Here is a 23,188-nt window from a genome sequence, read left to right as displayed (position 1 = left end):
ACCTAATGAAACTTCAAAGCTTTTGCACAGCAAAGGAAACCATAAACAAGACAAAAAGACAACCCTCACAATGGGAGAAAATATTTGCAAATGAATCAATGGACAAAATATATAAACAGCTCATGAAGCTCACTATTAAAAAAACAAACAACCCAATCCAAAAATGGGCAGAAGACCTAAATAGACATTTCTCCAAAGAAGACATACAGATGGCCAAGAAGCACATGAAAAGCTGCTCAACATCACTAATTATTAGAGAAATGCAAATCAAAACTACAATGAGGTACCACCTCACACCAGTTAGAATGGGCATCATCAGAAAATCTACAAACAACAAATGCTGGAGAGGGTGTGGAAAAAAGGGAACCCTCTTGCACTGTTGGTGGGAATGTAAACTGATACAGCCACTATGGAGAAGAGTATGGAGGTTCCTTAAAAAGCTATAAACAAAATTACCATATGATCCAGCATTCCCACTACTGGGCATATACCCAGAGAAAACCATAATTCAAAAAGACACATGCACCCCAATGTTCACTGCAGCACTATTTACAATAGTCAGGTCATGGAAGCAACCTAAATGCCCATCGACAGACGAATGGATAAAGAAGATGTGGTACATATATACAATGGAATATTACTCAGCCATAAAAAGGAACAAAATTGGGTCCTTTGTAGAGACGTGGATGGATCTAGAGACTGTTATACAGAGTGAAGCAAGTCAGAAAGACAAAAACAAATATCATATATTAATGCGTATATGTGGAATCTAGAAAAATGGTACAGATGAACTGGTTTGCAGGGCAGAAACAGAGACACAGATGTAGAGAACAAACGTATGGACACCAAGGGGGGAAAGTGGCAGGGGTGCGGTGGTGGTGGTGGTGTGATGAATTGGGAGATTGGGATTGACATATATACACTAATATGTATAAAATGGATAACTGGGGCTTCCCTGGTGGCGCAGTGGTTGAAAATCTGCCTGCCAATGCAGGGGACACGGGTTTGAGCCCTGGTCTGGGAAGATTCCACGTGCCGCGGAGCAACTGGGCCCGTGAGCCACGATTACTAAGCTTGTGCGTCTGGAGCCTGTGCTCCGCAACAAGAGAAGCCGTGATAGTGAGAGGCCCGTGCACCGCGATGAAGAGTGGCCCCTGCTTGCCACAACTAGAGAAAGCCCTCACACAGAAACGAAGACCCAACACAGCCATAAATAATAAATAAATAAAATTTTTAAAAAATGGATAAGAGCCTGCTGTATTAAAAAAAAATAAAATTCTACCAAAAAAAATCATGCTTTGAAGCATAAAGTATTGATAAATCAATAGGCAATAAGTCTCTCCAAAAGTTTTTAAATCTTACTAAAATAGTCACTCTCAGAAGCAAGTATCTATTTATATCAAACTTTAGAATATTAATTCTGCATGAATTTCCACATGTGATTTTGCCACCTAATTTGTTTAAAAATTCTAAATACATGAACAGCTTCCAAAGGTAGACAGGTTCCTAAGAATTAAAGAGAAATTTTAGTGTCTCTATCATTTTGTTCAGTGAAACTACGGACTCCTATGGGGGTTGGGAGTAATAAAACTAAAGTAATATATATAGAATTTTAAAAATCCAACAATTATTGCAAAGTTTATAACAAAAACCATGCCACTCTCTGAATGGATAAACTGTGGTACATACATACAGTGGAATAGTACTCAGAAATTAAAAAACAACAAACTACTGACACGTTCAACAATGTGATAGATCCCAAAGGCATTATGCTGAATGAAAAAACTTAAACCCCAAAGTTTACATCCTATCTGACTTCATCTATATATCATTCTCAAAATGGCAAAATTACAGTGATGGAGAACAAATCAGGGGTTGTCAGAGGTTAGGGATGGGGAATGGGTATACTCTAAAGGGGTAGCATGCAGGAGTTTCTCTGTGGTGATGCAAAAGTTCTGTATCCTGATTGTGGTGGTAGTTATGCAAATCTATATGTGATAAACTATCACAGAATATATACCAGAAAAAGCACATATAAAAACTGATGTCTATAGTCAGTTATAGTACTGTATCAATGTCATTTTCCTAGTTTGATGCACTTATGTGAGATGTTATCATTGAGGGAAGCTGGGTGAAGAGTACCCAGGAACTCACTGTACAATTTTTTTTTAATTTCTTGTAAATCAAAAACTATTTCACAGGGCTTCCCTGGTGGCGCAGGGGTTGAGAGTCTGCCTGCCAGTGCGGGGGACGCGGGTTCGAGCCCTGGTCGGGGAGGATCCCACATGCCGCGGAGCGGCTGGCCCGTGGGCCACAACTACTGAGCCTGCGCATCTGGAGCCTGTGCTCCGCAACAAGAGAGGCCGCGATAGTGAGAGGCCTGCGCACCGCAATGAAGAGTGGCCCCGCTCGCCGCAACTGGAGAAAGCCCTCGCACAGGGGCGAAGACCCAGCACAGCCATAAATAAATAAATTAAAAAAAAAAAAAAAAAAAAAAAACTATTTCACAATAAGTTTAATAAACGTAACCAAAAAAGGCAATAAACTATGTAGAGACAGGAAAAAAAAAAGCAAAACTGTAATCAATAAACTCAGTCCTATTTAAAAATGTATCCATAAAACAAGGATGGGAACTTTTTTTTTTTTTTAATTAGAGAATGAAAAAGAGTTCTTAGAAATTCAAACACAAGAGCAGGAATTTTAAAAGGTTACTAGAAGGGTTGAAAGAAAAAACTGGGAATAAAAGAAAAAGAAATGAAAAATGAGACTGAAAGGACGAGAAAATTAGAGGAAGGAGGTCACCATTCAAGTATACACTGATATGTTCCAGAGAGGAGTAAGTTATCAAAGAAATAATACATGAAAAATTTCCAGAAATAAATGATATTTACAAGCACTGCTGCTAACAGAAAATTGTTGTAACAAATACATAAAACTAAAATATCTACAAAGTAAGTAGTACTCACTTATATATGGCACCCTTGTGTAGTATACACAGGGTACAACCTTATATCACTTTCCTGCTTTGAGGAATTATTTATCTTTAAACACTTCCAGCAACTAACATCATAACCTGGTACATCTTATTAATGTTTGTTGAATTTGGCTGAAGTTTCAGGATATAGATAACATCTAAGCATTTCCTGTGACAATTGTTTATTCCTTGTCAAATACTTCCATGTGTGTGTTTGTGTGTCTGTAGAGATATAGACATGAATGAAGCTTTACAGTTTACGAGGTGTTTTAAACACTTAATCAAGCTTCTAAAAACACATTTTTTTTAAGGCTAGCGGCCTGGTGATGGGGGCTATTTAGTGTGTCTTTTTTTTTCTTTTCTTTTTAAAAAAATTATTTATTTATTTTGTATGCGCCAGGTCTTAGTTGTGGCACACAGGCTTCTTAGTTGCTGCATGCATGCGGGATCTAGTTCCCCGACCAGGTATCGAACCCGGGCCCCCTGCCTTGCAAGCTCAGAGTCTTACCCACCAGACCACCAGCGAAGTCCCCAAAACGCATCTTTCCTTAAGGACAAGGTAAGCATCTTTGTAAATTTCAGATTAGATGTTCCCATCCATTTTTTAAATGAGTCTGTCCTTATTAAAGAAGCAATATTACTTTGGGGAAAAATAAGCCATTTCTATTACTATAGTCTATATTATGTTTTAGATTTTTTAACTAAACCTTTTAAATGATTTTATATTAATATATTTTAAGCAATTAATTTACATTAATAGGGATTTTTACAAGTATTTTTAATGTGTTAGGTCAAGAGTTGGCAAACAAAGCCAAATTCAACCCATTACCTCATTTTGTAAATAAAGTTTTATTAGAACACCACACCCATCATTTACATGTTGCTTATGGCTGCTTTCACTCCATAATGGCAAAATTGAGAAGTTGTGACAAACTATGTAGCCCATACGGCCAAAAATATTTACTATCCAGTCTTTTATAGAAAATGTTTGCTGATCCTCATGTTAAGTGTCAGTAACTGTGATGATAAAAGAAATGCAATTAAACTTTTAAATCTATTTTCAACATATTTAATGCAAATTTCTCTCCCTTCTTTTCCCTTTTGGTCAATCTGCCTTTTCTATAAGCTTTTTGTTCTTAATTTATGATCAGTTTCCCAAGAAACAAAGGCTAATCACTGAAAGGGCAGTTCTCAACTGAGGAATGGGCTACTCAAAGGTCATCTGTAAGTATGTTGATGCATATTTTCCATAGAAATATTTTAAATGATACTTAAGTCCCAGATTTCCCCCCAAAAAGACAAGAAGTATAGCTCAAGAATAGTTTTAATACTAGTCTTTCTCTTCTTCCTAAAACCCCATTGTCAGATATGTCAGCAACTCTAGTGAGGCAGAAGCAGTAGCAGCAGCAAGGGAGTTTGATATACTGTTGTATGACCACTTAGAGCATCTTTTCTTTGAAGTCAAATGAAGACCTAGATACTAAAAATTCTGACAGAAAAGGAATCCTTAATGGCCAAACTTTTAACATTTTACTATCAAGGTAAAGGTTTTCCTAACTGACAAAAATTACTTTCATGCAGATAGCAAAGGAGCTGGAGGTTTCTTCTGTGTTTTTAAAACATCCATTACCTTGTTTCTCAACTTTGAACTTTTTTAATAAAGGAAGATGTTGCTAGGAAAGAACCTCTCCAAACTGAGGAGTCTCTGAATAGGAGTTATAATATCTAAATGTTATATTGCTAACTTTTTTACTTCTAAAAAATACTGTGGTTTTAATTCGTCAATAAGTATTAGGTGCTTGCAACACACAATGACAACTATACCCTATAATAACTAAAAGTATTCCTATCCTCTTCTCTAGCAATGTTTTTAGTTTTATCATGCAGTCACTCTACCAAATAGTCACTGAACACCTATTATATGCTACTTATTATTCTAGCCCTGGTGGATATAACCGAGAAAGTCTCTGCCCTTAAAATTAATACATCCTAGTGTAGAAAAACATAGAACATATATAAATAAATATATTAAATATCATATGCTGATAAGTGCTATGTGGAAAAATAAAACAAGGTAAAGAGGACAGAGTCATCATTTTGACATTCCTGGCCCCCACCCATTAGCCTCCACCCACTAAATGCTAGTAGTACTCCTTCCTCTAGTTGTAACAGCCAAAAATGTCCTCAGCCATTGCTAAATGCTCAATGAGGGGTAAAATCACCTCTCTGGTTGAGAACCACTGTCTTAAGTCTATCTGCTACAACAACAATAACAATGCTAACATTTGAGCATTTAGTATATGCCAGGCACAATACTGAGCACTTTACACATATTTTCATTAAATACTCAAAACCATCCCCATTTTACAGTTGAGAAAATGAAAGCTTAGAGGCTAAACAACTTGCCTAAAGGTGGCAGGTCTGAGATGTGACCAAAGGAATACAATTTTGGAGCTCATGCTTTTAACCTTAAACAAGTCTGACTCAAACTTGAGTCTAGTTTCTTTTCCAAATGATAATTCTTCACATATTTGAAGACAGCTCTTATTGTGAGATTCCTTAACATCTACCAGAGACGTCCCCAAGACCTCTAAATTTTTAGTTACCTAAGCTGACAAGACTTCCAATTTCTTCACATCCTTCCTTCTGAATATACAAAGAAGTAAAGACAATACTTTGGTGTACTGAAGTGACTCTAACCTTCCTTTCCATTCATTAAGATGGTTTCTAAGGGGGGGGGGGGGAGGGTGGTAGGGGAGAAGATGGGATGATGGCAGCCATACTGTACTTTTGTTTTATATCAAGTTTACTGCCAAGAACTACCCTCAAGTCTTTTCCAAATGTGATGCTATATATAAGGCCATGCTAACAATGTATATTAGTGTTTTTCAGGCCTTATGTATATGCCTCAAAAGTTCATTTAAATTTAGTCCAACAATCCAGACTTGGAGATCACTATGGATCATTTAGTGTTTTATTTACGATCTTTCTTTCTTCACTGTCACCTATAAATTTGATAATTTGTCCTCTCCATTTGAGCAATAAGACAAAGCAAAGAACAAAGCCACGTTCCAAGATCAATAACCTTTGGAGAGGATCCTTCAAAATGAAAACTGTGTTGATGAATTAAAACAATCAACTAGTGGCTAACACTTTTTTCCTTCACCCAAGGATATAAAAAAAAAGATTTTACCAAAACCTAAGTTTAAGTCCAAATACATATTGCTACTAGGCTACCAACTGCATCAGAGAAAAATCAAAGTTGTTCTGACAATCTATTTTTAGCAAACCCATTCTGGATCATTTTTAACCTGTTTTTTTCCTTCAAGTTAGTCATAAACTATCCTTCATTTTTCGCTCTAAAATCTTCTGTCTTTTTCAAAACCAGGCCTAGAACCCCTCATCTTTTAGTACTTCTTGTATTCTCCTAAAACCTTTAAAGACTACAAATAATATCAATAATTTTAAGATTTTACAGTCAGTTCCTTAACTATAAGATGTTCCAGAAGACAATTCACTTAGCTAGATGCATTACTTATCTCTATATTCATGTTGGTTTTCTGTCCTTACTAGAAATGTTTGCTTTGTTATTATTATTGATGGTGGTGGTGGTTTGCTTTTCCTCTCTGACAAAGAAGCTCCTAAATAAGACTTGAGGAATTTTTTTCTTCCCTCATTGCCATACATTATTATTACACTTTCACTGATTACCTTCTTAAAATGTAATATAAGAAACCCTTTTGGTTGGCCTTTGCATTTCTTAAATGTCTCAGCTTGTCTAAGCTCTGTTTCCCTGATTTTTAAAAAGATTTTCTATACTTTGTTATGGCAATCTTATCTGCTTTGTTTTAAAAGTAGTGTGCATATCTTTCAAGAGTTCATTGTATAATCACACTGAGAATCTTTTTCCTTCTGAAAAGTATCAAAATTGTATTTTTACTTAACTCCTTAAGACATTCTTCCTTTTTTGAGAAATTTATGCTGTAGAATCAAGCTGATCTTTTCTCTGATCAAGAATCAGAAAAACTCAGATTGGTGAAATAAATTACAAAATATATATATATAAAACACTATGCAGTTCTCAAGAATTATGCTATAGAAGACTTTCGTGACAAAGGGAACGTTCATGATTAAGTTTGCTTTTTATTAAAAAAAAAAGAAAACAACAACAGATGGGTTATATAACAGTGTATACAGTAATATCCCAAAATCATTTTTAAGTGTATATGTGTGAATTTACATTTTTATATATACACAGGGAAAAAAGGTTATATGCGAAAATATTTAAAGTTTTTCTTTTGATGGTAGAACATTTTAATTTTATTCTACGTGCTTTTCTGTATCTACCAAATTTATGTAATGAATATGTATTACTCTTATAATAACACAGGCATTATTTTTTTAAAAATAAGCCGAACCAGAGAAAAAAAATTCTATAAAGTATAAGTCTAGCGTGAAATTTCTGCTTTTATAATTCTATTACTAAAGCAAGCTTAGAAAAACATTTCTGGACACAAAACCAGGAAAAAAAAAAAGCCAAAATAAGATACCACCAGTTAGCCTACCTATACAAATAAGTTATGATAACCATCAAGATGACCATTCAAACTTTTAGAAATTAAATGGGGGAAATCACAAGAATTTCCTGACATTTCAAGGAAAAGAATGTTATAAACTACTTAATAACATTTAAAATAATTTAAAAATGTTGTATATCCCCCCAAATCCCTACCAAATGAAGGCTCAGTAGGATAGGGATAATGAAGACAAAAGAAAAAAGCCATTAGTTAAATTATTTAAAATCGTGCCAAAATTTCCTAATAAAGTAAGCACTATCACCAGTCAAGACTTAAAATCTCATAGCAAGAACAATTATCTTCATTTAGAAATATTTTCTGGTTGAAAATCAATTTGCAGCAACCCCAAAACTTATCTGATTTACTCTCTATTTCAGTGGCAGTATCTAGATCATCTATTCAGAGCCTGTGTTCCAAAAAACTAGGAAAAAAGTCATCTTAACCAGTTAAAACTTTATCATTCAAATACATTCAGTTCTGTAAAATATATATAAAGTGATTCAACTAATCCTTAATTCATCCAAAAGTAAAAATACATTCACCTTCCTCTTTAGGAAATTATTTCATTTCTCTATCTTGAATTTTATTTTCAAATATATCAAAAATATTATTTCAAAATTAGTTTTTCCTTAAATAAATTTTATATGATATTCATAAGAAACAATATCAAACATAATGCATTCTCAATTACATGAAGATTCTACTCTGACTTTAAATGAAATAAAAAACAAAGCCTCAAACCCATAGAAACAATAAAAACACACACTATTTTAAATAACTTGCCATTAAACTGACAATCAAGACATATGATCTTTAACATTCAGAAACATAAATGATCATAATGAAACAAAGGCCAAACATATCTCTCTCAACCTCTCTCATATATGTATAGAATTATAACCCAGCATTATCATGTAATAAATGAATACACACCTTACTTTAGTATATGCCAAGGCAGACACACAAAAACAAGAAAAAAATTTTGAAATCAGAGTATAAAGGGACTCTGCTTTTTCAAACAATGCAGCACTGAAAGCCAGGTCAGCATCCTTGGGCATTACTAGGAAACTTTAGCACATCTGATATTTCCATCATCTTCAGAATTCCTCTGAACAATGAGAAAATTTCCCAGTCCCCCTACCTCACCTGTCTACAGACTTCCTTTAGCTTTCCTCCCTCTACTGTGTAATAATGCTATTGAGGTTATTTAGGCTTTAAATGTTCAGAGATACAACCCCCGCTATATATTAATTCAGTTCATTTTCTCACAGACACTGACTCAGCCGTGGGTTGTGCAGCACTGACGTTTCTAACCAAACAGCATCGTGTGAGCTGTGATCATCCCACTTCTCCATCTTTGTGCAGTGATTGGATATTGTAACTGATAGACAGGATGAAGAAAACTCAGGAGATGAGGGCTTAGTGATATGTAGATATGTTGCCAAATGCCATCTGTAAAGCTAATTCTAGCTCTGCCAGCTTGCCAGGTTTTAGAAAACTAGGATGCAGCTAACTTTCTTTTTTCCTTTCAATGTTTTATTGTGTACCTATTCTGGGCAGTAAAACTTCTCTTTAGAACTGAAGAGAAAATATTATCTGTACTTTAAGAACCCACTAAGGAACTAGTCTTTAAAGCAACCAAACTTTTCCATTTCTAAACTGCTGGTAGGACTAAAGAGCGACTTAAAAAGGAAAATGGAAAGCTCAATCTTCGTGCAGTCTCAGAAGAAAGGAGCATGCGTACTTCTATGTGGGAATGAACCCTTGCGGCAAAGTCTGATATTGAATGTATGATGCATTTATCTTTAGTAACCTGAGCAGACTGCAGATCTGAGTTTTAAATAGTTGTATTCGACCCAATTCAAATATGCAAGAGCTTTTAGCATATTGTCACTCTAGGGCATTTTAACATCAGTTACACAGAAAAGGTGCTCTTTCTTTTTCCTTTTTAAATAGCAAAAACTCTTCTAATTTAAAGAAAGGTGTCATACTCAAGCCAAATAAACTTCAACTGAAATGATCTTTAACCTCTCAGCAAGCTACCAAACCCCTCAATATAAGTATTAACTATACAACTACTAGTCAGAAAGAAATAAACTTCAGTAATTTTTCAGCTATCTAATTCATTTGTATGCACTTGCAGAGGAATCACAGGCACCCTGAATTTCATCCACGCCCAGACTGGTTTCCCTGCCTTGTCTTTTATATCAGTGTTATACTTATTAAATCTACATTCAAAGAAACTTCAGAAAAGAAAGTACCTTAAAGTTGTATTAGGTAAAAGAGAAACCACAACGCAATGCCCACCAAACCCTCAAACCTCCAAGGTAAGAACATGTATATAGTAATTATTATTGTTACCTTTATAATTCAAGAAATTTATTTTTATCCTTGCCAATAAGGAAAGGTAAAGGGGGAAAAAATCAAAGGAAAAAGATTTTAGAAAGCAGGCTATTCCAATATGTGAACAGAACAAAAAGCAAATTTAAACAACTTTTTTGAAAATCCGCAAAAACTGAACCAATAAAGTATTTCTTTATTGCTAAAGGCTGAATGTTTTTAGTTCCAAAATTCATCTGTTGATATGTATTCCCCCAACGTGATGGTATATGGAGGGGAGGTGATTAGCTCATGAGGGCAGAGCCTTCATGAATGGGACTAATACCTTTATAAAAGAGATCCCAGAAAGATCCCTATTCCCTTCTACCACGTGAGGACACAGCAAAAAGAGGGGTGTCTGAAGCAGGAAGCAAGCCCTTACCAGATACCAAATGTGCCAGCGCCTTGATTTTGGACTTCCCAGCCTCCAGAACCATGTGAAATAAATTTCTGTTGTTTATAATATAGCCACTCAGTCCATGGTATTCTGTTATAGCAGCCTTAACAGACTGACACATTTAGTTTTTGTAAATTTAAATCCCCAATTCTGTTTGAGGTGGCAACGGGAGCACTTATATTTCTCAGTCTCCATAATCCAGAGATGACCATATGACATAGTTCTAGGCAATGATTTATTGATATAAGCAGATGCCCGCTGGAAATTTCTGAGAAATTTAATTTCCTGATATAAATGAAACCTCTTTCCCATCGTCCCCGTCTCCCTTCCTCTTCCTCCTCCTCCTTCTTGTCTGGAAGGTGGACATGACAGTTGGAACTATGGTAAGCCATCTTGTGATTGTGAGGAAACACCAAGAAAAATCAAAGACTTTTGACCCTAATATCCTGAAGCCTTTTTGTGTACAAGAAAAATAAACCCCTAACTTAAGCCAGTGTTTAGTCTGGCTTCCTTCTACTCAAACATCCCTAAATAAAATACACAAGATTCAAAAAAAGGATGCAAGTAGGCAGAAGTACAGATGAAACAAAATCAGCCATCAGTTGATAACCTGAAGCTGGGGAATGGGTACATAGGGGTTCATTATACCTGTTCTCTCTACTGTATATGTATTTTAAATGTATCACAATAAGTTATTCAAAATTTTAAAAAATAAAAAGAATGAGAAACTTGCTTATAAATTCTAGCTTTGTCATTTACAAGTTGGATGGCCTTGGGCAAGTTTATTAACCTCATTTTTTTCATCTGTTAAATGGGGACAGTAATACTATTCACAGAGTGAATAGTATTTCACTTTAGATCCTTTAGATCCAGTCAAGGTAATCTCCAGTCAAGGTAATCTCCAGAAGGTCCCTGGCAGGAATGCCCTCCATCTACCTAACCATCCAAGGATTAGTTCAAGTCTCATTTTCACCTGTTCAGACTGACACTGACTCCTTCTCTGAACTCTTATTTTACTGCAACTCACTACCACAGTTTAGTGCCCTACTGTCCTCTAATTGTTCCATACGTGGATATTAACGCATTCCATGATGGTACCCTGACGAACTGCTTAATCTCTCCTGAACTGAGCACAGGTTCACAATAATACTTGCTGCTGTTAGTTTTTAATACAGCTCAATTAATTTACTATTAATTCAAAAACTACCATTTTAAAAAAGTCAAATTGAATATATTTTTAAAGCATCTGAAGTTACATGTTCATAAGTTCATAAGAACAAGAGGTCCCAAAAAGTAAACTGATTTCCCTTGGGCAGTTCTTCCACAAATGAGGTTAAGACAAGGTCAAAGGATTTCATGGTCTTTCCATTAAAAAAAAAAAAAAAAAATTCAATACATTGGCATTCATTTACTTCTCTAATATTTTTCACTTAAACAACCAATACTACTGCAATCTTACTTAAAAAGAGCACCAAAAAGGTACTGATGCTATAGAAATCAAGAAGAGCTATGGTAACTGTTTTTACTGAAGTAAAATAACAGCAATTTAAAAAGTACTGTTTCTTAATAAATTTTTCCCATTGTACGCACGCAGCTTTTATAAAGTAAACAATAGTTTATTTTCACCTTGTCACGACTTCATATACAACCCAGTCTTGTACATCAGTAGAAAAATATTAAGAACTAGCAAGGATAAGATATAATTCACCTGAAAAAATGTATATAACATATCAGATATAAATAAAGCCCAATATTTAATGAGATAAAACCAGTATCTCTTTAATCTCAAAGACAAAATAAATATCCATGTAAAACAGGATGGAGAAAAAGAACTAGAGCACCAATTGAAGGACACACACACACACACACAAACACACCAAAAAAACAAATAAACCAAAAAACACTCACACCACTGGTGTGTACTTATAAATTAATAAAGTCAACTCAATGTCTTCATTTTAGACCTCACCACATTAAAAGTCCACAATAAAGGTACACATCTTGTCAGGAGACTTAAATAGTACTAGTCACTCATATTTTCTAGCCATGTATATAGCTTAATAAAAGTAGCTGAATCATTTCTTTAAAATTACAAAAAGGATTTCAATATCACAGCATGTTTTTATTCTTTTTCAATAAAGCTGGTATTAGTTATCAGTGATCAGGAGAATTTTACATTCAAGTAAGTTAAATGTTCAATAGTATCCCCTAAGTAAATATTCATAAAGCACAACTCTCTATGAAAACATGCTTACGTACCTGCGTTATGTGAGGTTTATGAGGTGTCAACACCTTAAAATATCAGATCATAAAGTGTTCTAAACAAGGTGCTCCCCATTAAGTCACATAGCACAAAATGAAAGCTTTAAAAATAATGTATAAATGGGCTGAAACTTTTCAACTGAATTTCATTTAATGCAGCAAACTTTAAATGAACTAGGCGAGTCACTGATGGACTGATTTTACTACTAGGATCACGATGATAACACAACATAAATTCACATAGTTAAAAATGTACAGAGGCAAAGACTGACAAAAGCCTATAAATTATCATACACAATGTATTTAGAGCACAAAATAAATTCGTATTAGAGAGTTTTAAATAAAAAGAGTTAACCTGTCTTGCCAGACTTCCCAGTTAAATTAACTATAGCATTTATTTATGGGGTCAACTAAGGATATTTTAGCATTATTTAGAAACAGAAATAAAAATTCATATAAATACAAATATAAGAAAAGGAAAAAATGTTTCCCTCAAAGTTTTTTAGGAGAAATGCAAACATTCATATATTTTGTAAACCGGCTCCCATCCTCTGACAGGACTTGCCACACCAAATGCAGTTTGGTTCTTCATAAAAATCAGTTTTAGCAGAGCTTTGACATGTGAAATACACATTTTCTACCTACCTTGAATGTTTATAAAGTTTACGAGGTCTACTATGCAATTTCCGATCCCAATTCTCTGGATCACTGGAGTTACTGTCATAAGGATGAGGCCGTCCTGCCATCCCACTTCAAGCTTCCTCACACTACTGCTCTGAAAGCACACATGAAGCACCCATAACCTACATAAAAGAGTAGCGTTGACCTTTAAATCTATTCCATGCAGAGTAAGTCACAGAATTTTGTATCCTTTCTGACATTACTGTGACATTTTTTAAAGTGATGAACAGGATTATAAAACATCAGACACACAAAATGCCACAAATCAGATTAAAATAAACACCAAAAGCCTTTTTAGGTACTTTTCATTTGATTATTCGATTAAATTTGTTACTCCTAAACAACATTTTAATAATGTGCTATTTGTATTTAGTAAATATACTTATTGACATTTGGGTACCTCATGTTTCCAAACATCAATAAAGAACCAAAAAAGACAAAAACAACTCCACAGAATGATTCTTCCAGACAAAATTTCATTTGGAACACATTTCTTAATTACTAAAGTTTTAAGATACTTAACAAAGCATCTAGTAAGACCAGATAACAATGTTGTTATTTCTTTAACCAAGTTAAAGACCATGAATAGAAATTTATTATTTGTTCAAAACTAACAGTATGCAAACATCCTAATGTTTCCTTACGGTGCAATTATCAAAAAACATTTTATCAGTATGATTCATGTATTTTATGCCTTTTCATATGTGAGGCTTATGACTGTTAGTTCTACTACAGTCCTGTGAAATTATAGAACTCCTTAACAACAGCTTTACGAAATACCTGAACTAAGCACTTTAAAGTATATTCGCTACCCAATTTAATCTTCACAATCAACTTACAAGGTAGGTATTATACTCCCCATATACAGAATAGAAAACAGTCTGAGAAGGTTAGTAACTTTGCCAAAGGTCACAATGTTGGTCAACAGCAGGATTATAAAGAACAATGAGAATTTATTACTATATAGCATAAAGTCTTGATCTTGAAAAATGCTCAGACTGCAGTATTCTGTTTAGAAATAGTAGGTCAGATTTGACTTTTAGAGATTGCAAACACCAAAAGAAAAAACAAATGAGGTTAAACAATTTGAACAAAGTTATGTAAACTGGATTAGAACCCAGGTTTCCTGACATTCACTTCTGTATGCTTAGTATATACTTTTCCAAGTAAGATTTGATACAGGGAAGTGAGGAGGGATTTATGCATAAAAGTCAACGGGATGAGAGGTAATGGGATGGATGTCTACATTCTCCATCCAAAAAAAAAGTCAAAGGGAATCCAGAATTGAGAAAATACTGTACCTCACTGAATTGTATAGATTATTCCAGTACAATTTCACCAAAAAATGCCAAAGATAAACTCATGAAAATTGTGAGTCTAACTCAGAGCTCATTAAAAGAAACACTTTTATTTTAGACAAACTATTTTGCTACTTTAGAATTTTTTTCTTTATAGTTAACTTAGTACTTTCTTTCCAAAAACAATTGAAAAATCTAATAATAAATTAACATTTTAATATAATATGTAAATAAGTAGCTCAAAGAGTGAAATAAAAATAATAAAGGGGGAAGGAAGAGAACTGTACAATGGCTAATTCAAATTCCTTAGCAAATGACGCACAGTTTATTTGCTGAATACTCCTGGAAAAGGAAACCTTTCCTGAAGGATCGCTGAATGACTGATTAAAAATCAGTCAGATGTTAAATGAACATAAAAACCACAAATGTTATGAAAACAAAAAAAAATCTCGAGAGGAGAAGAGAAGATGGCGGAAGAGTAAGACGCAGAGATCACGTTCCTCCCCACAGACACATCAGAAATATATCTACATGTGAAACTGCTCCTATAAAACACCCACTGAACGCTGGCAGAAGACGTCAGACCTCCCAAAAGGCAAGAAACTCCCCACCTACCTGGGTAGGGCAAAAGAAAAAAGAAACAACAGAGACAAAAGAATAGGGACGGGACCTGCACCAGTGGGAGGGAGCTGTGAAGGAGGAAAGGTTTCACACACTAGGAAGCCCCTTCGCGGGCGGAGACTGCGAGTGGCAGAGTTGGGAAGCTTCAGAGCCACGGAGAAAAGCACAGCAACAGGGGTGCGGAGGGTAAAGCAGAGAGATTCCCGCACAGAGGATCGGTGCCGACCAGCACTCACCAGCCCGAGGCTTGTCTGCTCACCCGCCGGGGCGGGTGGGGGGCTGGGAGCTGAGGCTCAGGCTTCGTAGGATGCAGGGAGAGGACTGGGGTTGGCAGCATGAACACAGCCTGAAGGGGTTAGCGCACCACAGCTAGCAGGGAGGGAGTCCAGGAGGGAGTCTGGGAAAAGGTCTGGAGCTGCCGAAGAGGCAGAGACTTTTTCTTGCCTCTTTGTTTCCTGGTGCCCGAGGAGAGGGGATTCAGAGCGCCGCCTAAACGAGCTCCAGAGACGGGTGCGAGCCGCAGCTATCAGCGCAGACCCCAGAGACAGGCATGAGACGCTAAGGCTCCTGCTGCAGCCACCAAGAAGCCTGTGTGCGAGCACAGGTCACTATCCACACCGCCCCTCCCGGGAACCTGTGCAGCCCGTCACTGCCAGGCTCCCGTGATCCAGGGACAACTTCATGATCCAGGGACAACTTCCCCGGGAGAACGCACGGCACGCATCAGGCTGCTACAACATCATGCTGGCCTCTGCCGCCGCAGGCTCGCCCCGCATCCGTACCCCTCCCTCCCCCAGGCCTGAGTGAACCAGAGCCCCCCGAAGCAGCTGCTACTTTAACCCCGTCCTGTCTGAGGAAGAACAGACGCCCTCAGGCAACCTACACGCAGAGGCGGGTCCAAATCCAAAGCTGAAACCCGGGAGCTGTGCGAACAAAGAAGAGAAAGGGAAATCTCTCCCAGCAGCCTCAGAAGCAGCGGATTAAAGCTCCACAAACAACTTGATGTACCCTGCATCTGTGGAATACCTGAATAGACAACAAATCATCCCAAATTGAGGAGGTGGACTTTGGGAGCAAGATATATTATTTTGTCCCCTTTTCCTCTTTTTGTGAGTGTGTATGTGTATGCTTCTCTGCGAGATTTTGTCTGTATAGCTTTGCTTTCACCATTTGTCCTAGGGTTCTGCCCATCCGTTTTTTTTTTTTTTTACTTAAAAAATTTTTTTCCTTTTTATCTTAATAATTATTTTTTATTTTTTTTATTTTAATAACTTTATTTTATTTTATCTTACTTTATTTTATCCTTTTTCTTTTTTTTCTTTCTATTTTTTCTCCCTTTTATCCTGAGCCGTGTGGATGAAAGGCTCTTGGTGCTCCAGCCAGGCATCAGGGCTGTGCCTCTGAGGTGGGAGAGCCAACTTCAGGACACTGGTCCACAAGAGACCTCCCAGCTCCACGTAATACCAAATGGCAAAAATCTCCCAGAGATCTCCATCTCAACACCAAGACCCAGCTTCACTCAACGACCAGCAAGCTATAGTGCTGGACACCCTATGCCAAACAACTAGCAAGACAGGAACACAGGCCCATCCATTAGCAGAGAGGCTGCCTAAAATCATAATAAGGCCACAGACACCCCAAAACACACCACCAGACGTGGACCTGCCCACCAGAAAGACAATATCCAGCCTCATCCACCAGAACACAGGCACTAGTCCCCTCCACCAGGAAGCCTACACAACCCACTGAACCAACCTTACCCACTGGGGACAGATACCAAAAACAACAGGAACTACGAACCTGCAGCCTGCAAAAAGGAGACCCCAAACACAGTAAGATAAGCAAAATGAGAAGACAGAAAAACACACAGCAGATAAAGGAGCAAGGTAAAAACACACCAGACCTAACAAATGAAGATGAAATAGGCAGTCTACCTGAAAAAGAATTCAGAATAATGATAGTAAAGATGATCCAAAATCTTGGAAATAGAATAGACAAAATGCAAGAAACATTTAACAAGGACCTAGAAGAACTAAAGAGGAACCAAGTAACGATGAAAAACACAATAAATGAAATTTAAAATACTCTAGAAGGGATCAATAGCAGAATAACTGAGGCAGAAGAACGGATAAGTGACCTGGAGGATAAAATCGTGAAAATAACTACTGCAAAGCAGAATAAAGAAAAAAGAATGAAAAGAACTGAGGACAGTCTCAGAGACCTCTGGGACAACATTAAACGCACCAACATTCGAATTATAGGGGTCCCAGAAAAAGAAGAGAAAAAGAAAGGGACTGAGAAAATATTTGAAGAGATTATAGTTGAAAACTTCCCTAACATGGGAAAGGAAATAGTTAATCAAGTCCTGGAAGCACAGAGAGTCCCACACAGGATAAATCCAAGGAGAAACACACCAAGACACATATTAATCAAACTATCAAAAATTAAATATAAAGAAAACAAATTAAAAGCAGCAAGGGAAAAACAACAAATAACACACAAGGGAATCCCCATAAGGTTAACAGATGATCTTTCAGCAAAAACTCTGCAAGCCAGAAGGGAGTGGCAAAACATATTTAAAGTGATGAAGGAGAAAAACCTACAACCAAGATTACTCTACCCAGCAAGGATCTCATTCAGATTTGATGGAGAAATTAAAACCTTTACAGACAAGCAAAAGCTGAGAGTTCAGCACCACCAAACCAGCTTTACAACAAATGCTAAAGGAACTTCTCTTGGCAAGAAACACAGGAGAAGGAAAACACCTATAAAAACAAACCCAAAACATTTAAGAAAATGGGAATAAGAACATACATATTGATAATTACCTTAAACGTGAATGGATTAAATGCTCCCATCAAAAGACACAGACTGCCTGAATGGATACAAAAACAAGACCCGTATATATGCTGTCTACAAGAGACCCACTTCAGACCTAGGGACACATACAGACTGAAAGTGAGGGGATGGAAAAAGATATTCCATGCAAATGGAAATCAAAAGAAAGCTGGAGTAGCAATTCTCATATCAGACGAAATAGACTTTAAAATAAAGACTATTACAAGAGACAAAGAAGGACACTATATAATGATCAAGGGATCGATTCAAGAAGAAGATATAACAATTGTAAATATTTATGCACCCAACATAGGAGCACCTCAATACATAAGGCAAATACTAACAGCCATAAAAGGGGAAATTGACAGTAACAAAATCATAGTAGGGGACTTCAAAACCCCACTTTCACCAATGGACAGATCATCCAAAATGAAAATAAATAAGGAAACACAAGCTTTAAATAATACATTAAACAAGATGGACTTAATTGATATTTATAGGACATTCCACCCAAAAACAACAGAATACACATTTTTCTCAAGTGCTCATGGAACATTCTCCAGGATAGATCATATCTTGGGTCACAAATCAAGCCTTGGTAAATTTAAGAAAACTGAAATCGTATCAAGTATCTTTTCCGACCACGCTATGAGACTAGATATCAATTACAGGAAAAGATCTGTAAAAAATACAAACACATGGAGGCTACACAATACACTACTTAATAACGAAGTGATCACTGAAGAAATCAAAGGGGAAATCAAAAAATACCTAGAAACAAATGACAATGGAGACACGATGACCCAAAACCTATGGGATGCAGCAAAAGCAGTACTAAGAGGGAAGTTTATAGCAATACAAGCCTACCTCAAGAAACAGGAAACATCTCGAATAAACAACCTAACCTTGCACCTAAAGCAATTAGAGAAAGAAGAACAAAAAAACCCCAAAGTTAGCAGAAGGAAAGAAGTCATAAAGATCAGATCAGAAATAAATGAAAAAGAAATGAAGGAAACAATAGCAAAGATCCATAAAACTAAAAGCTGGTTCTTTGAGAAGATAAACAAAATTGATAAACCATTAGCCAGACTCATCAAGAAAAAAAGGAGAAGACTCAAGTCAACAGAATTAGAAATGAAAAAGGAGAAGTAACAACGGACACTGCAGAAATACAAACGATCATGAGAGATTACTACAAGCAACTCTATGCCAATAAAATGGACAACCTGGAAGAAATGGACAAACTCTTAGAAAAGCACAACCTGCCAAGACTGAACCAGGAAGAAATAGAAAATATGAACAGACCAATCACAAGCACTGAAAAGTTTACAGAAGAGCTAACATCTATCCTTCTCAAACTGTTCCAAAATATTGAAGAGGGAGGAACACTCCCCAACTCATTCTACGAGGCCACCATCACCCTGATACCAAAACCAGACAAAGATGTCACAAAGAAAGAAAACTACAGGCCAATATCACTGATGAACAAAGATGCAAAAATCCTCAACAAAATACTAGCAAACAGAATCCAACAGCACATTAAAAGGATCATACACCATGATCAAGTAGGGTTTATTCCAGGAATGCAAGGATTCTTCAATATATGCAAATCAATCAACGTGATACACCATATTAACAAATTGAAGGAGAAAAACCATACGATCATCTCAATAGATGCAGAGAAAGCTTTCAACCAATTTCAACACCCATTTATGATAAAAGCCCTGCAGAAAGTAGGCATAGAGGGAACTTTCCTCAACATAATAAAGGCCATATATGACAAACCCACAGCCAACATCGTCCTCAATGGTGAAAAACTGAAACCATTTCCACTAAGATCAGGAACAAGACAAGGTTGCCCACTCTCACCACTATTATTCAACATAGTTTTGGAAGTTTTAGCCACAGCAATCAGAGGAGAAAAAGAAATAAAAGGAATCCAAATCAGAAAAGAAGAAGTAAAGCTGTCACTGTTTGCAGATGACATGATATTATACATAGAGAATCCTAAAGATGCTACCAGAAAACTACTAGAGCTAATCAATGAATTTGGTAAAGTAGCAGGATACAAAATTAATGCACAGAAATCTCTTGCATTCCTATACACTAATGATGAAAAATCTGAAAGTGAAATTAAGAAAACACTCCCATTTACCACTGCAACAAAAAGAATAAAATATCTAGGAATAAACCTACCTAAGGAGACAAAAGACCTGTATGCAGAAAATTATAAGACACTGATGAAAGAAATTAAAGATGATACAAATAGATGGAGAGAGATACCATGTTCTTGAATTGGAAGAATCAACATTGTGAAAATGACTCTACTACCCAAAGCAATCTACAGATTCAATGCAATCCCTATCAAACTACCAATGGCATTTTTCACAGAACTAGAACAACAAATTTCACAATTTGTATGGAAACACAAAAGACCCCAAAGAGCCAAAGCAATCTTGAGAACGAAAAATGGAGCTGGAGGAATCAGGCTCCCTGACTTCAGACTATACCACAAAGCTACAGTCATCAAGACAGTATGGTACTGGCACAAAAACAGAAATATAGATCAATGGAACAGGATAGAAAGCCCAGAGATAAACTCACACACATATGGTCACCTTATCTTTGATAAAGGAGGCAAGTATATACAGTGGAGAAAAGACAGCCTCTTCAGTAAAGTGGTGCTGGGAAAACTGGACAACTACATGTAAAAGTATTAAATTAGAACACTCCCTAACACCATACAGGAAAATAAACTCCAAATGGATTAAAGACCTAAATGTAAGGCCAGACACTATCAAACCCTTAGAGGAAAACATAGGCAGAACACTGTATGACATAAATCACAGCAAGATCCTTTTTGACCCAGCTCCTAGAGAAATGGAAATAAAAACAAAAATAAACAAATGGGACCTAATGAAACTTAAAAGCTTTTGCACAGCAAAGGAAACCATAAACAAGACCAAAAGACAACCCTCAGAATGGGAGAAAATATTTGCAAATGAAGCAACTGACAAAGGATTAATCTCCAAGATTTACAAGCAGCTCATGCAGCTCAATAACAAAAAAATAAACAACCCAATCCAAAAATGGGCAGAAGACCTAAATAGACATTTCTCCAAAGAAGATATACAGATTGCCAACAAACACATGAAAGAATGCTCAACATCATTAATCATTAGAGAAATGCAAATCAAAACTACAATGAGATATCATCTCACACCGGTCAGAATGGCCATCATCAAAAAATCTAGAAACAATAAATGCTGGAGAGGGTGTGGAGAAAAGGGAACCCTCTTGCACTGTTGGTGGGAATGTAAATTGATACAGCCACTATGGAGAACAGTATGGAGGTTCCTTAAAAAACTAAAAATAGAACTACCATATGACCCAGCAATCCCACTACTGGCCATATACCCTGAGAAAACCATAATTCAAAAAGAGTCATGTACCAAAATGTTCATTGCAGCTCTATTTACAATAGCCAGGACACGGAAGCAACCTAAATGTCCATCATCGGATGAATGGATAAAGAAGAAGTGGCACATATATACAATGGAATATTACTCAGCCATAAAAAGAAACGAAATGGAGTTATTTGTAGTGAGGTGGATGGAGTTAGAGTCTGTCATACAGAGTGAAGTAAGTCAGAAAGAGAAAAACAAATACACTATGCTAACATATATATGGAATCTAAGGGAAAAAAAAAAAAGGTCATGAAGAACCTAGTGGCAAGACGGGAATAAAGACACAGACCTACTAGAGTATGGACTTGTGGATATGGGGAGGGGGAAGGGTAAGACGTGACAAAGTGAGAGAGTGGCATGGACATATATACACTACCAAACGTAAAATAGATAGCTAGTGGGAAGCAACCGCATAGCATAGGGAGATCAGCTCTGTGCTTTGTGACCACCTAGAGGGGTGGGATAGGGAGGGTGGGAGGGAGTGAGATGCAAGAGGGAAGAGATATGGGAACATATGTATATGTATAACTGGTTCACTTTGTTATAAAGCAGAAACTAACACACCATTGTAAAGCAATTATACTCCAATAAAGATGTTTTTTAAAAAAATCTCAATTTTATTTAATTAGAAAAATAAAAATGTATTTACTAAAGAAGAAATCCTTCAAAATTTCAATTTGGTATTATAGCTAGTTATCTGTCTTGAAAAGATGAGGCAGAAGAGAAGGGTGAAAAAGAAATCAGAGAGACAAAGCAGGAAGTCAGATAGGAAAAAATGGTCACAGACCAAGAGAGACCCAAAAGGTAAAAAAGAATAGTAGGGAAAACTGATAAGGAGGGAAGTGAAAGATGTAGAGGCTGAGCAGGTTGTGTAGAATGAGATTTAGAGCATTTTCTCCTTACTGGATAGGTCTTCCAGTAAGCTATTTCAGGCATTAGCATTTCCTTAAAGGGGCACATTAGCTCCTAACCCTTAACTATAAGACACACCCTTCTGGAAACCCACAGAAGACCACTGAGTAAAGAATAATCCTAAACCATGGGAGACAGTGACTAAAAAAATACAACCACAAGGAATGAATAAGGTAAATTCCAATTCATATTTTCCACTATTTTACAGTGGATGGCACATATCTAGTAGCTGGGAAGTATCAGTAAGAATTCCTAATCAATCCTACTGAAATTAACAACATGTACATTATAGCCAGCCACAAGAAAGTAAAGAATGTTCAGATGAAGGCTATCGAAAAAGTCAACTGGAAAATCATGTTTACATTTCACTTGTCAATAAAACTTGAGTATCACCATGTGAAGGATTTCACCCCACTCCTCACTCCCAATAGCAAGGGTACAAACAAAAAAGAAGTGAAATTCAAGTTAAGGTAACTGGAAAAAAATATGCCTGTGTTTGCCTACACATGCTAGCACATTTTTAAATGCTACAGATTTAACTACAAACAAATAAAAAGCAAACGACACACATTATATACTATTTTGAAAAGTCTAATGATCTTTTATATTTTAACCAATCTCTACGCCATACTCAGTGACATTATATTTATCTTATTTCACTCACTCATTCATTCATTCATTCATGTACTTATTGAACACCTAATATAATATGCCAAGAAACGTACAGATGCTAAAGCAAGTTGGATGTTGTTCTTGTGCTCAAAAAAACTCACCCTAGTATG

General features: G+C 36.3%; 1 protein-coding gene across 11 annotated transcripts in view; it reads right to left on the bottom strand.

Annotated features, from left to right (window-relative positions):
* Positions 1-23,188, bottom strand: part of BTBD10 (BTB domain containing 10) — a 78,824-nt gene that overhangs the window by 32,539 nt on the left and 23,097 nt on the right. For 2 of the 11 annotated variants that reach the window (XM_082341587.1, XM_082341590.1), the window contains exon 1: positions 13,235-13,364. The exons of 6 other annotated variants lie outside the window; for them this stretch is intronic. In XM_082341587.1, the coding sequence (XP_082197713.1) occupies positions 13,235-13,335 (101 nt within the window). In that variant the 5' untranslated portion in view covers positions 13,336-13,364. Of the gene's footprint in view, positions 1-8,484; positions 8,907-13,234; positions 13,365-23,188 lie in introns of those variants that run through there. 3 more of the 11 variants (XM_082341584.1, XM_082341585.1, XM_082341586.1) reach the window with 3 other exon arrangements.

Source organism: Balaenoptera borealis, assembly GCF_965194805.1.
Source record: "Balaenoptera borealis genome assembly, chromosome: 11".
Classification (NCBI taxonomy): Eukaryota; Metazoa; Chordata; class Mammalia; order Artiodactyla; family Balaenopteridae; genus Balaenoptera; species Balaenoptera borealis.
The sequence above is the reverse complement of the archived record's forward strand: the minus strand, read 5'-3'. Positions and strand labels throughout refer to the sequence as shown.